General features: G+C 37.6%; 1 protein-coding gene across 2 annotated transcripts in view; it reads left to right on the plus strand.

The window, feature by feature from the left end:
• The window catches only part of plcg1 (phospholipase C, gamma 1), a 64,753-nt gene that overhangs the window by 23,218 nt on the left and 26,875 nt on the right, over window positions 1-14,660 (plus strand). For both annotated transcript variants that reach the window (XM_017698224.2, XM_017698225.2), the window contains exons 4-10: window positions 992-1,085; window positions 2,622-2,669; window positions 7,636-7,720; window positions 8,452-8,535; window positions 9,765-9,787; window positions 10,335-10,404; window positions 11,387-11,488. In XM_017698224.2, coding sequence (XP_017553713.1) covers window positions 992-1,085; window positions 2,622-2,669; window positions 7,636-7,720; window positions 8,452-8,535; window positions 9,765-9,787; window positions 10,335-10,404; window positions 11,387-11,488 — 506 coding nt within the window. The remainder of the gene's footprint in view (window positions 1-991; window positions 1,086-2,621; window positions 2,670-7,635; window positions 7,721-8,451; window positions 8,536-9,764; window positions 9,788-10,334; window positions 10,405-11,386; window positions 11,489-14,660) is intronic.

Raw genomic sequence — 14,660 nt, forward strand, 5'->3', positions numbered from 1 at the left:
TTTTGTGTTTGGTAAATCATTTTTCTGTTGATCTGGGCATATCTTTAGGATCAATGCCATGCTGGAAGACCTAATGTCCACTTGGTTTTAGTGTCTTAGCAGAGGCAGACAGATTTTGATTTTAAAATAATGCCATGTACCCTAATGAGGTACCAAGGGCCTTTGGAGGAAAAACAGCCTGACAGCATCACAGACCCTCCGCTATACCTAACAGTCGGCGTCAGGTTATTTTCAGTGTAGTCATCCTTCTTTTTATGCCAAACCCATTTTGAGTATTTGTTGGCAAAATTTGATGCTCAATTTTTGTTTCAACTGACCATAAAACACTGTTGCAGTCAAAGTCCCGGCAGTGTTTGGCAAACCCCCGGCGCTTGCTTACATTTGCAATTAGATGACAGGAAAGGCTTTTTCCTGGCGTTCCTTCCAAGTAATCTTCTGGCATGGAGGTCTAGGTGGAGGTCTGGCATCTGATGGTCCTTTTGGAGACTTGGTGGCCTCTAGACGCTGTTTTTCTATAAATCTCCTATTCTATAAAATGCCTCTCTTACTGCCCTCTTCACTGTGCATGGGGGCAAAATAAACTTGGGTCCTTGTCCAGGCAAGTGTGTCACAGTTCAAGTTAATTGGAAGTCATGGATTACTGCTGGAAAGTTCCGGGATACTCTATGATTAACTTAAATATAATGGAAAAAAGTACTTTTGTTCCTAAGAATTTCTAGGGTTGGCAAAGTGTGTGTGTGTGTGTGTGTGTGTGTGTGTGTGTGCGTGTGTGTGTATTATGTATGGTTTTGCACTTTTATTAAACTGGAATTTTTGTGAAGTGCATCTTTTACGATGTCTCGATGGTTTGGTTGGTTCTGTAGGCCCCCCCCCCAAAAAAAATGCATACAGAGACCACAGTGCAATCATTACACACTATCATTTATTTTTCTTACCTGACCTGTTGCTTAATTGTTCTTTCTAATCACCTTCCATCTCATGTGTGTTTTAGCCACGTCCGATGAGGAGATGACGATGTGGGTGAAGGGTCTGACTTGGCTGGTCACAGACACCCTGCGCTCTCCCACCCCTTTACAAATAGAACGGTCTGTATCTTTCAACAACCAACCACATGTTACCTGGAGCCTTTTAAAGGCACAGTTTGATGAAAGGTCAAAAATTACACAATTTTCCCTCTTTACTCCAAATGTAGCCAAAAGTGCTCTGCATAGCTAAACACAGCAGCAGTCTAATTTCAACCTGACCAGTCTGATGCTACCTTCGTTAATCTGGATCACTATATACAGCACTATTATAGGGAGCAGAATTGGTCATGGTAGTACACAGTTTCAGACGCTTCCTCACACGGGCTTGCTCATTACTATGTGACGGCACATTCCGTAAACGTCCTGCAGTCAGTCCACTATAACTACCGAGTCTGTCTGCACACATGATAAGCGCTCGCATCTGTAACAGGTCTGAAGAGAGCTCTGTGAGATACTGCCAATTTAGCTGGGCTCTGTAATCCTCCTCAGAGGTTTTGTGCATGAATCCTCTAACCAAACAGCACAGTGCATTATGAGTATCTCCTGTCTTCTAGGGTACATTAGGTGTATACTGCTTTTTGCAGTGCCTTGTGGGATTGTTTGAGTGCACTGGATAACACTACAAACTGGTGGAACCCAAAATTGGTGGACAATTTTGTGTCCATACCCAATAAATAATGTACTGTTTGGCTGTAGAGGCTAGAATTTCTGTACTTTCATAGCTAGCACACTGTTTATGGAGCCATCTGGCATTCAGCCTGGGGTTGACGCTACTTCTGACTGGAACACAAACATTTGAAGAGCATAATCCATTCAGTTGACACGTTTAGACTTTTATACTGCTGTTTTACAGTCAATCATACCATCAGTGCATTAGTACAAGCCTGTGATATTAATGATGGGGTTGTTTAGGCTGTTGGCTATCTTGTAGCCTGTTAGCTAGCTGAGAAGCCTAGTTCTACATTTACATTTACATTTACAGCATTTAGCAGACGCTTTTATCTAGAGCGACTTACAAGAAGTGCTTTGTCTGTCTAGAGAAAGTATCTTTGCTAGTTACCAATAGCTTAGAGAAAAAGACAGTCCTGAGCTCAGATACTGCTAGAAACAAGTCACTGTAGATACAGAGAGAAAAAGGAACCAGTCATAGGTTTGCGTTTATCACGGATTTTTACAACAGCTTCAAACTCAGTTCAGCCAATCAGACTTCAGGGCTTGAAACTATCTGTTTTATAAATGTATATCAATGTGTTTTGCTAATGTGTCTGCTTCAGTCTTATGAACCATCCCAAAAACTCTTGACGTCCTGGTTCGGTTAAGAACAGGATTTTGTGACAGGCCTACTGGTTTGCTACATTAGCTTCAAAGCTCCTATGCAGAATTGATGAAGTAAACTTGAGACAGCAAACAACTCTGGCCTGATTATTATATGTATGGGAAAGTTGTGTAAATTACACTAGTAAAAAAAAAGCAACCAATCACATCAGTTTAGACACATCTCTTCACAATGGTTTTACAGATAATCCACATCCTTCATGCATAGAAACTACTAGAATTGCTTGTCTTACTTTTTTTTTTCTATCTTGTTTGATTCAGGTGGTTAAGGAAGCAGTTTTATGCCGTTGATCGCAGCAGAGAAGATAAGTAAGTTGAGACAACTGTTTGTTTCATATGTGCTCAGCTGGGTGGAATTCCTGGCTACTTACATGGAGGCTTTTATAACTGAAGATTTGCATGGATTTGGAACAGTTTGCATGTATTTGATTCCTCGATCAAATCCATGCAAATACATTTATCAGAACTTTAGTTAGGTTGTGATAGACTGGAGAGTTTCTCTAAGGCCTCGTAAGCCATTACAATGACATTTGAGACATATTCATGACTTAGCTGGATATCTTTCGTCTGTTGCGCACATTTTATCTCAAAGAGTGAGCTGCTGTCTGCATCTACTCATAAAACAATCCTCATGCTTTCATAGCAGCAGTCTTTTTGGGTTTATTTAAGGCCATCTTGAATGACATATGGTTATACCCCCTGGCTCTGGCTCTGGCTCTGTTGATGGGACAGCTCCTTTTTCAGTGCTCTTTTATGTGCTTTTAAGAGAAATATAGAGATGCTTAATGACAGTGGACTTTCTGTCTACTCAGATGTCTCAGAAGAAGCCTGTTTGAAGTAGGGCTGTAACTTTATTAGAAATCGATGATTAATCACTATTCGCTATTAATTCACTATTAATCAGGTCATCAGAGTTTCACAAAGAAGTCAAACAATACAAAGGGTCTTAACTGAACAATAGTAATGCATGTACAGTTGTGTGCTGAAGTTTGGTCGCCCCTGGTCAAATTACATGTGGTTTTTCTAAGGGAAAATAAGTTTACATCTTGTACAGTTACTGTTTATTTACTGAATTTAACATACTGGTAAAAGACGTTATGCCACATTTTATTTTTTTCCCAGTATTTTACACTTGGCACATAAATAGAAATCATGCAAAAATTGACATATTGAAGTGTGTTTCTTTGAAGAGGGTGTGTTAACTTATTTTTACTTAGAAAAATCAGCAGAGCATGTCATTTGACTGGGGATGTTCAAACTTTTGTGGCTTTTCAGTGATCCCAAAGTTCTTTAATTCAAATATTATATTTGGGCTCATTTTTATTTCATTTTTAGTGTATTTTATTTTTACCACAAAGGTTCATGTATAATAATTGTCTGTTTTTTATGTACCAAAAACAATCATCATTCATGTTTGTGTGGCCATTTTTTCAACCTTGCTTTATGCCTTTAAATTAAATGGGCTGTTTTTATTACTTTGCGTTTAAGACTGATATGCAAATTAGCTCTGTTCTGATTTGCTGCCCCGTACTGTGCCTGATTCAGTAATCAGTCCGGGTTAAAACCCTCATTATAAGGTCTATGTGAAAGAGTGTGTCTAAAACGCTGTGGGCTGAAAAGTCTGATATACACTGGTGTTCAAATTTTGGGCCCACTGCTTTCATTTTCATTATCAAGTAAAACATTTCGGTGGTAAATAAAGTTATTCTATTATTGTGCATTTAAGCTACAGTTAGTAGACTAGTACCAATTAGTAGACTATTCTACAACTAATTAGCCGAACTATCTAAATGTTAGATGTGTCCAGAATGAGATTGAGCATAGAGGATTTCATATGATGAATAAATAAACATTTAATGTATCATTTAAGAGGTTTTTAAGATGTTTAAAAAAAATAATAAAATAAAATGTAAAAACATCTTAAAACTATACTACGTATGGCTTCGGGATATGAAGACCTCTCTGGTGGAAATATGTAATTGCACGCAACATGCAATGGTTGCGCTTCGGCCCCCTTCCTCAATGGGATTAATCTAATGATCGACAGAGATTTCAAAGAGAACTCAGTCAAAACTTGATGAAGGACATGTTCTCGGAGAATGTGAGTGAATCATCTGCTATTGTCATCATATCTTCATCAGTATAATGTTGAGATTAATTGAGATCGAAACATCATGCCAGATGTTTTTTGTGTGGCTGCGCGTGTGACGTTAATACATAAAGACGTATGGTGAGTGTGAAGTGTGAATTTCAGGCTTTACTGGGCGACATGCAGCAGCCAACACTCAATGTATTTTAGTGTGTTCTGTTTTCTCCAGATTCAGCACTGATACTTCTTTTAATTTTACCAAAACATTTACAACGCACACCTTCTGGTAGGCTTACAGTAGTTCAGTTTACGTTGTCCACATTATTATTGAATAATATATGTGCAATTGTTAATATGACAAGTGATTACAAACTTATTTGCTGGTATATGTAAGTGTTTGTTTTGCTTTTGCTTCCTCACAAAAACAGTTTAAAACAATTGAAACAGGTTGTTTCTGCAGCTTAGTTTCTGTATATGTTGTATATCTGTAAATGTTTATTTAACGTTCATATATCTGTTTATTTCTGTAAATGTTTATAACCTATATATTGATATACCTCAAACTTTCTTTTGAAAAATGTAAGAAAATGACATTTTTCTGTGATATGAACCTTTTAAAATTGAGTAACTTTGAGTAGTATGCATTGAGTAGTTTTCTTGTGCTCTCACACTGCAAGGAAACTTGCTGACTTTGTCATATGAGACCTTATCAGCTCTCTCTACACGCACACGCGCGCAGACCTGTCAGGTAGAGAGAGACAGAGTGTAGAGCATAGCGTGTCGTGTAGGCTCAGTTGGGGGCTGCAAGCAACTACACATCCTGCAACAGGAAACAAAGCTTTAGAGAGCGAGTGTGTGCACTCCCCACGCACCACACACTTACACAGGGCAAATAGAGAGTGGGGGAGAAAAGAAAGGAAGACAGGAAGAAAGGAAGAACGTAGCAAGCCAGGTTAGGGGGCTCAGAGTTTGTTCTGAGTCTTTAGTTAAAGGGTCATACAAAGCTGAATGTTCGACACGTTTGATTAGGTATATAAACAAAGTTCCAAAATATACCAATCGCTTCCTTTTGCTTACAGTCTTATACATCAACTAAACAGCAAAAATAGGCCGTTTCAGATTCACCGTTTTTGTGATGTCACAACAACACATTCACGCATATCCCCAGCCACTCTTGCTCAAGTTATAAGGATTGTTTTAGCCCAGACTGCTTTGTGGATGTGGCACAGTACAGAACAATCATTTCAGATCAGAGTTAAAGGACACCTTCCACCCATTATATTCGAAATTTTTGCTTAATTAAGTTGTTAAGATCTAAACAAAGTCATTAGGAGTGGTTTGATGTGAAATAGATAACACATGTAGGTTCATTGGTGGTTTTGGAAAGTAGATAAAATGTTAAAAATTGGTAAGGTATGTCAAAAATCAGTTGTACACAGTCTTCCACTTAAAGAAGAATTCTGCAGAATTTTCAAAATAATCTCTACATAATCTCTTGGATGTTAGTGAAGTTGTTCAGAGTGGTTTGAGTCGAAATGGTTAATTGTAAGGAAACTTAACTTTTTTATAGTGGTGGTGATGGGAACCAGGGGTCACCATGACAACACACACATTATTTTAATTGATTTACTATTCAAAACCACCAGTGAACCTAGACGTGTCAAAATAGAAGTAAATCTGGGTAAATGCAGCTAAACCTGAAGTCTTATCCCAAAACTCTCTTGAAACATTATCTCAGACATGGTGCAATGTATTTGTTAGTGTTATGTATTATAACGTTCTGATTCTGAGTGATTTTTTTTTTCCCCCAGAATGGAGCATTTCACACCAAACCTGGCCAGTCAAGAACACTTTGAATGTCTTTGTTTACATCTTAACAATTTAATTATGCAGAAACTCTGAGTAATTGTTGGAATTCCCTTTTAACTCAGATGCAGTTGATCAACCATGATATCGTTGCTGTTCAATGGAAATGTATCTCCATTTTTTCCGCTTTTCACTTTTCTTCATCATTTGAGATCAGCATTTGTTCTTTATATTCTGTGAAGATTTCATGAAGACTGGACCAATAGAAATACTCCAAAATAGCTTAGAGTAAAATATCTTTCCTTTAACTTGCATTGAAATAAAGAATGTTTTTGCCCTCTCCTGTAAAGTTACTGTTTTGGAGATACTTGTTTTTCTTTGGACAGTGGTGATATCTACTTTAGTGCTAATGTAGCTAACAAACAGTATAAGTCAGTAGTCACCCAAGTCTTTTCTGTAAGAGTGTCATCTCAAATGTTAAGCTGCATCTTTATTGAGGTGACATGGACTTGTAGATGTGGTTTAGAATGCAGCTATAAAAGTGAAATCTAAACCACATTTGCAAATCTGATCGGCTTAAATGAAGTTCTGAATGGGGGTGAGTGGATATAGAGATGTTCAGTGTATGTTTTTACAGAAAACATTTGGGTGGCTGACATCTGTGTGTTTGGTAGCAATATTAGCCTTGTTGCTTCATCACAAGTTGATGGACTACATATGGGGTGCAATACTGTGTGAATTTTTATTTATTTATTTAATAAACCATTGCTTTAGTAAAATGGTAAAAACCTCTTAAACTTGCACTACCACTCAAAAAGATGGAATCAGTGTTTTCCATGATATAAAACCAATGTTTTTGTGGATAAATGTATAAAAGGATTTTAATGTGCTAGTCCTTCATAGATTAATATACTGATAGACAGAGCTGTCATGCATGTATTTATCATTCTAAAATAACTGAAAGCTGTTAGTTACAATATGAATTTTTAAAATAATTTAGTTCTTCTTGTTTTTGAATTGTAACGTTGATTCAGACATCTAGAAATGCTTTTCGTCCATTTAGTTTATGATATTTAAATCTTCACTGTTTTATATTATCATGCATAAACTGAGAAAAATTATTTAAATTATGGGATTCCAAACGGTTAAGTGGTAGTATAGAAATAAACAGACACATCTGTTCAGTTTTTGGTGGAGGGGATGCTATTTGTCTAAAATACACAGTAGCAAATGACAGAGCTGTGAAATATGAGTTGTGCATGTATAAAAAGTTGTGTTGTCGGAAAGTTTTAATGGTATTCTGTTGTGCTGTAGTGCAGAGCTGAAACTGCTGTGCTCTGTTTACAGTGTAAGCGCATAATTTGTCATTTTATTTTGTAGAATTTCTTGTAAGGATCTGAAAAACATGCTGTGTCAAGTCAACTATAGAGTCCCCAACATGAAGTTTCTACGAGAGAAGCTTCCGGTAAAAATATTATTTTTTAATTATCACACTATACTTACTCACAGTCATATGCAAAATTTGGGCACCCCAAACAACAAAAGCCAGTTCAAGTGTTCTTTAGGAAAGAAAATGGTTCTTTATGGAACCATGACCACTCAAAGATCAAAAGCAGCAAAAGGGGTTGTTCTTTTGTGTTCTCTGTCAAGGTTGTAATCAGTAACCCTTTTTGGTGCTATATAAAACCTTATATAACACATTCTCTCTGTTTATTTGCTGAATTTAGCTTATCAGAGGAAAAATAAAGCATTTAATACAGTAAAAAGATATGACACATCATCTATTTTTTTGTCCTTGACCCTGAGGGAGAAGCGGCTAAGAAAACAAATGGATGGATATATTTTTTTGTTTCATTTCTTCCTATGTGTTAAATTGTGCACTAAAATTAACAGGAAAGTGTCACGTTTAAGTGTGCTCTCTGTAGAGGATGTGGTAACTTATTTTCACTTGGAAAATCAACACGGGTGCTCAAACATTTGTTTAGAACTGCATACATGCATAAAAACACTATTTTCTTCTTATTCTGGTACATCATCTTCATATTTTTTTCTATGGATATGCCATCTACTTTGTCATGTCGTACTTACTAACTGTAAGACTTATTTATGCTTGCATAATTATATAAACAATTCTCTTGTCTTTTTATGTTGATAATGACTGATTAATTATATTAATTATATATGTTCTGTATGTAGGATGGAGAGTTGAGGAGTGGTGATGTTTCTTATTGTCAATTTGCTCAGCTGTATCGTAGCCTGATGTTCGACGCTCAGAAATCTGTAAGTTCTTTATCTTTACACTGTGTGTGTGTGTGTGTGTGTGTGTGTATGTGTGTGTGTGTGTGTGTGTGTATGAGGTAATGCAGTACATCTCCCTCCTTTTTGCTGAAACCCTCTGTGATCTCAGCCTGACACTCTTTAGGCCAGTCACAACCCCGCCGCCAACCCCACCCCCCACACACACTCTCCCCTTCTTTCTGTCTCTCCCCTTCTCCTCAAATGGCCTCCCAATCAATACTCGTCCGCTTAAAAAGCCGCAAGATTTCTCTGCTAAAAGCCATTAGACCTTGCTGCAACACACACACACACACACACACACACACACACACACACACACACACACACACACACACACACAGAGTGAGCAGTTGAGTCTCTGAGCACATAGAGGTCATCTCAGCTCTGTGTGTGTCTGTGTGTGTTGTGATATAATCACTGGTGAGTCTCTGTGTGCAACATGTAATCACTGGTGTGCGTGTCTCTGCGTGAAATGTAATCACGTGTGTGTCTGTACATGAGACGTAATCACATATGTGTGTATGTGTCTCTGCATCTCTGCGTGAAATGCAATCACTTGTGTGTGCGTCTGTGCATGATATATAATCACTGTTGTGCTAGTGTTTGTATGCACGAGATCTAGTTGCTGGTGTGCGTGTGTCTGCGTGAGATTTAGTCACTGGTTTGCGTGTGTATGCGCGAGATTTAGTTGCTGGTGTGCGTGTGTCTGTGTGAGGTGTAATCACTGGTGTGCGTGTGTCTGTGTGAGGTGTAATCACTGGTGTGCGTGTATCTGTGTGAGGTGTAATCACTGGTGTGCGTGTGTATACGCGAGATGTAGTCACTAGTATGCGTGTGTCTGTGTGAGATGGAATCACAGGCGTGCATGTATCTTTGTGTGTGTGTCTCTGTGCGTGAGATGTAATCCCTGGTCTGTGTGGAGCAGATCAGTCTTGTGTAAAGATAAATGAGCTTCTGTAAGATTTTTAGTTTCCTATTAATTGTTATAATGAATTATAATGATTATTTATTTATATTATTTATAGCAAATTATATATTATATGAACTTGAATTATTTGTATAGTATTTTTAATACATTCATCATTTATGTATCTCACAATACATGTTGTATATTATTGAAAACATTACAATCTTTTGAATGGTTGTGTGATAATAGGCTTAAGATGTTTCACCTTAATCTTGATTCATCACATCTTTTCTCCATTCCACAGATGGATATACCCTTTCTTCTTAGGTATGATTCTCTTTCTTCGTTTATTTTCTGGTTTCTGATCTTAGGTGATGCTATTTTTTCAAGTTTATCACTGTATATGTTAGTATAGGTTATCATTCATTAAGATAATGGGCACATGCTTCTTGAATAAGGCTTCTCTACACTAAAAGCATTAACTTATTTATTTATTAAAAGTCTTAAAAGCATAACTTATTTATTTTTACGAGAATGCAATTAACTGCATTTCTTATTATAAATTCCACTTATGTAGAAACATATTGCTGTTGTTGGAAGAAAACTTTGTATGTCCATTTAGTTGGTTTTCTTTTTTTTAGACAATTTAAAATTGCCTGTTGCCTTTACCTTGTGTATAAATTTCCAAAAGACCAAAAGAATTGGCCCAAAATTATTTGGAAAAAATTCTGCTTCCGTTGGTTTACATTAAGTAAAGTAGGTTTTGTCCATCTCCTGTAAAGTTCTCATTTTGGAGATAAGAGATTTTCTTCTGACAGCAGCGATGTATTTTACCTAGCTGTGTTGATGTTAATTGCTCTTTTGTCTTACTCAGGTTTACTGAGAGGCCTGAGCAAAGGATCTCACTAGAAGATTTTCAGAGCTTTTTAATTGAATATCAGAAGGTGAGATGAGAATTCTGAAGCAAAGGAAGCTAAGAGTTAAAGTTTTTTTTGCTCACTATAGATGTACCTTTTAGTGTAATGCACCAGTAGTAGTACATTTAAGGGCTCATGTTTTGCATTATTCTTGTGTTTTAAGGTCTGCTTGTGACATTTTTGTGGTTTTATATACGAAAAACAGTCGTAGTTCATTCGTCGTAGTCACCATTTCTCAACCTCTCTTTATCCCTTAGAATTAAACAGATTGTTTTTGTTATCATGCCTGTTAAGGCTGATGTAAGTAAATGACCTTGGTTCTGATTGGCTGCCCTGCATTGTGGCTTATTCCAAAAGCATTCCAGGCTGAAACACTCCTTGTAGCTACAGCGTGAGTGGGTGGGGCTAAGCCACTTTATGCTGAGTAGATTGATATATAGTGGATATATGTAAATGCATTGTTTTTTGTGACATCACAAAACCAGGGAAATGAAAAACAGACAGTTTTTACCTTTGTTTTAATATATGGACTAAGGGAGTCTATGGTACGTTTTGAAGCTTATGTGTTTGCATACTACATCAGACTCTTAATTGAAAAAGAGCTTTGTGGTTTCAAACACTGTATGACGCACTGGTATCTGTAAACATGCCCATAATTCAAGTTCAAGATAGGCTGCAGTTGTAGCAACTGTTAAGTGTTTTGAGACCCCCAATTGTGACTCATGACCAAAAAAATTATTTCATGAATGACTTTATTGTTTGTTTGTTTTTTGTGAATTGAGTGTATTCCTGCTTTCCGGGTCTGTATTGGTTAAATGGTGGTTAGGTCAGAGCTTTAGTTTTCTGTAAATGGGTTAGATCTCGTGATTACTGCAGAAATGTTTGATATTGAATGTGTAACCCTGTCAGTCAGGGTTCTGTATGTGGGTGGGGTGGGGTGGTGGGGGGGGGGGGGGGTAGTTCTTTGATTGATAGTGGTGTTAACCTGAATCGTGTATGTGTGTTTCAGGAGCTTTGGGCCACAGATAAAAACAAAGTGCAGGAGTTCATGTTCCATTACCTGAAGGATCCTCTAAGGGAGATCGAGCAGCCTTACTACCTTCAGGACGAGGTAACACAGATAAAAGTCCAGAGATCTGCCAAAACTTTTTGTACGAAAATGATCAAAAGTGCACTTTTGGTTTTTGGGTCTAGAGTGTGAAAAAGGCAGAATGTATTGGCCAAACAAAAAAGAACAGAACAAATATTAAACATGACTAGAACAAATTGTCAAAATCTCACACTTTTATTTTAATAATTTTACTGATGTTACTGAAAATGCTGTGTCCCCCCCCCACCCCCCCCCCGCTTGCTCTCATGCTGGTCAGCACAGACACGTTCAGATATTTTGATCAACAGTGGGGGAAAAAAACGTCACCAGACATCCAGACATTAGTCAGGAGATTTGTAGTAAAAAAAAAAAAGAAAAAAAATCACAAACAGCCAAAGTGCAAAAAATAACAAATATAATCATTCTGTTTTTCGAGGCTGTTGGATTTATGGTGCATACTGTAGCCTACATGCTGTAATAATTTCAGTAAGTTTAGTAAGTATCAGATCAGTTTTGTCCTCTCGGAAGCTGATACCTTACAAGTTATCAGTGAATTTGAGGTTGTCGGGAATTTTTGTTTCAGCTAAGTATTTTCATTCCAGTGTGATAGTAGATTCACAATAAATTCAACAGTAAACTGAAGCCTCGTAGAGATATTCAGCTTTAATGACTGAAATCTCAACGTTGCTGTATTTCCCAGTAAAGTATCAGCTTCTGTTCACATGTTAGCCCTCACAGTAATTTTCTGGGTGTTGTACTGGATCTTGTGGAAGTTTTTAACTGTGATCTCAGTGATGTTGACAGTGGCATGATAGTTGGTGCCAGACGGGCTGATTTGAGTAACTGCTGATCTCCTGGAATTTCATGCGTAACAGTCTCTAGAGTTACTGCAATAAAGACAGACATCCAGTAAGCGGCAGATCTGTGAAAGGAAGCACCTTATTTATGAGAGAGTTCAGCGGAGAATATTAAGGGTAGTTCAAGCTCACAGAAAGGCTACAGAAACTCAGAGAAAGAATCTCATGTTGAACCTCGAGGTGGATGGGCTACAACAGCAGAAGACTGTGTCAGGTTTCACTTCTGTCAGTCAAGAGCAGAAAGCTGAGTCTGCATTGGGCACAGGCTCACCAAAACTGGACGCCTGAATATTGGGAAAAATTAGCCTGGTCTGATTTAATCTTGATTATTGCTGAGGCACACAGATGGTAGGATGAGCACCAACAGCATGAATCCATGGACCCAACCTGCTTTTTGTCAGAAGTCTAGGCTGGTGGAGTTGTTTTAATGGTGTAGGGAATGTTGTCATGGCACGCTTTGGGCCCATTAATGCCAATCAGTCATCGCTTCAATGCCACAGGCTGTTTGATTATTGTTGCTGACCATGTGCATCCCTTTGTGGACACAGTATACTCTCTTTTATTGGTTACTTCCAGTGTGATAATGCACCTTGGCACAAAACAAAAGTCGTCTTAAGCTGGTTCATGAACATGACAGTGAGTTCACTGTTCTTCATTGGCCTTCCCAGTCACTAGATCTGAATCCAATGAGAAATTGCTGCATTACAGGATTATTTATACTTTATTTTAATTAAGAGTCTTTTAATTTCCTTTCGCTTCAGTGTTTCAAATGGATTCAGACTGCTGAGTTGTGGTTTGTTTTGCATATGTAAGCATGTCAAAGAAGCTCAGACCCCTCTAAACTCAGACCACCTTCTTCGTTTGTGGTTCATTTTGTGGTCCAATTGATTTGCATGTTGTGAAAACAGCCCCCGGTTTCTTAGCATTTTGCTTCAGGTTTACCAAATGTACACAGCCACCGCCTTATGTTCAGTCTGGGTTTGTTCAATTTCATGAAGAGACTGCAACTCTGCCTATTAGTCAATGAGCTTTGAGAGGCTGTGTGTTACAGTGATTTTACCTCTGATGAAGTGCGGTACCAGGAATGACATGAGTTAAACCCCCTAACCATGGTAAAATCAGTAACCCCAACACACAGCATCAGTTGACTTACTGTTTTTATAAAGTGGCAACAAACAGTATAATATGCAGTCTAACCATGACTTAGAACGTGGCTGAGCCGATCAGGTCTGTTGTATGATGAGCTTGAACCACAAAGCGACAGTTATGATGTGAACAACAAGATCACATCAGTGCTGAAGAGGACCAGAAAGAGAACAGTGTTTTTAAAGTTCTCGGAACACAGAAAGAACTGCTGCTGGTTCTTCATTTAAATAGAACTACATGTAAAAACACTAAGATATGAATTTAGAATTTTTCTTTGCGTTTGAGAATTTCAGTGGACAACCATATTTTATATTACTAACAGTAGACATTTATATCAGGGAATTCCTGGAGTATATTTTTAGACCACGTTGACATTTTAGCAGCTGATATTAGTAGTTTTTAAGAGTTTTTAGTGCCTTAAAATTAGTGTATATGACAGGATTTTCATATTAGGCCCTAATGTTCACTCTTGCAGATGAACTTTCATATTTAGTCTAGAGAATCATATCTGAGCACCTCTCCACTTTTTTCTTTGTGGTTTGCGGGAGGCGTAATATCAATTAGGCCTGTCAACTCAAATCGGTAATTAAAAACAGTTTGTCGAATGACTTGACCATGTGAGTCAAAGTGAAGTAGAAGCTTCATTTTATATATTAAACAGACTGCGTTGTTCATAAAAATGGAGTGTTTGCATCTCCTTACATTTTAAAATTAAATTCCAAATTCATTGTTGTTGGTCGGTTTATTTATGATGAGTAATACCTCTTCTACCTCACCGTCTTACCTAGCAGTCTTCCTTAGCCATCATTTGATTCCTGGCCAGGAATATACTGGGAGTCATTGCAGCTACACTATAGGTATACAATATATGGACAGCTGGCCATCACTCCTATATGAACTAGTTCTCCTCCTTCAAAATCCATGGGTATTAACATGGGATCTTTTACCAGTTGAATATCTTCTTCCTTTTTTTACATTTTAATTTGCATTTTTAAATTAATAAATGTTCACATTTTTGCTTCCGTTTTGATGCCCTTACTGCCAGTATAGTACATAAAGCGTGTTGAATATGCACCAGTTAACTGTACAGCAGAAGTGGATAGCTTTTACTGTTACTTACTATTGTTCCTTTAGACCTAGTTTTTGTTTAAGTCAGATGGCCTGATTTTAGTATTGGTTTAACCGTCATC

Source organism: Pygocentrus nattereri, chromosome 9, assembly GCF_015220715.1.
Source record: "Pygocentrus nattereri isolate fPygNat1 chromosome 9, fPygNat1.pri, whole genome shotgun sequence".
Classification (NCBI taxonomy): Eukaryota; Metazoa; Chordata; class Actinopteri; order Characiformes; family Serrasalmidae; genus Pygocentrus; species Pygocentrus nattereri.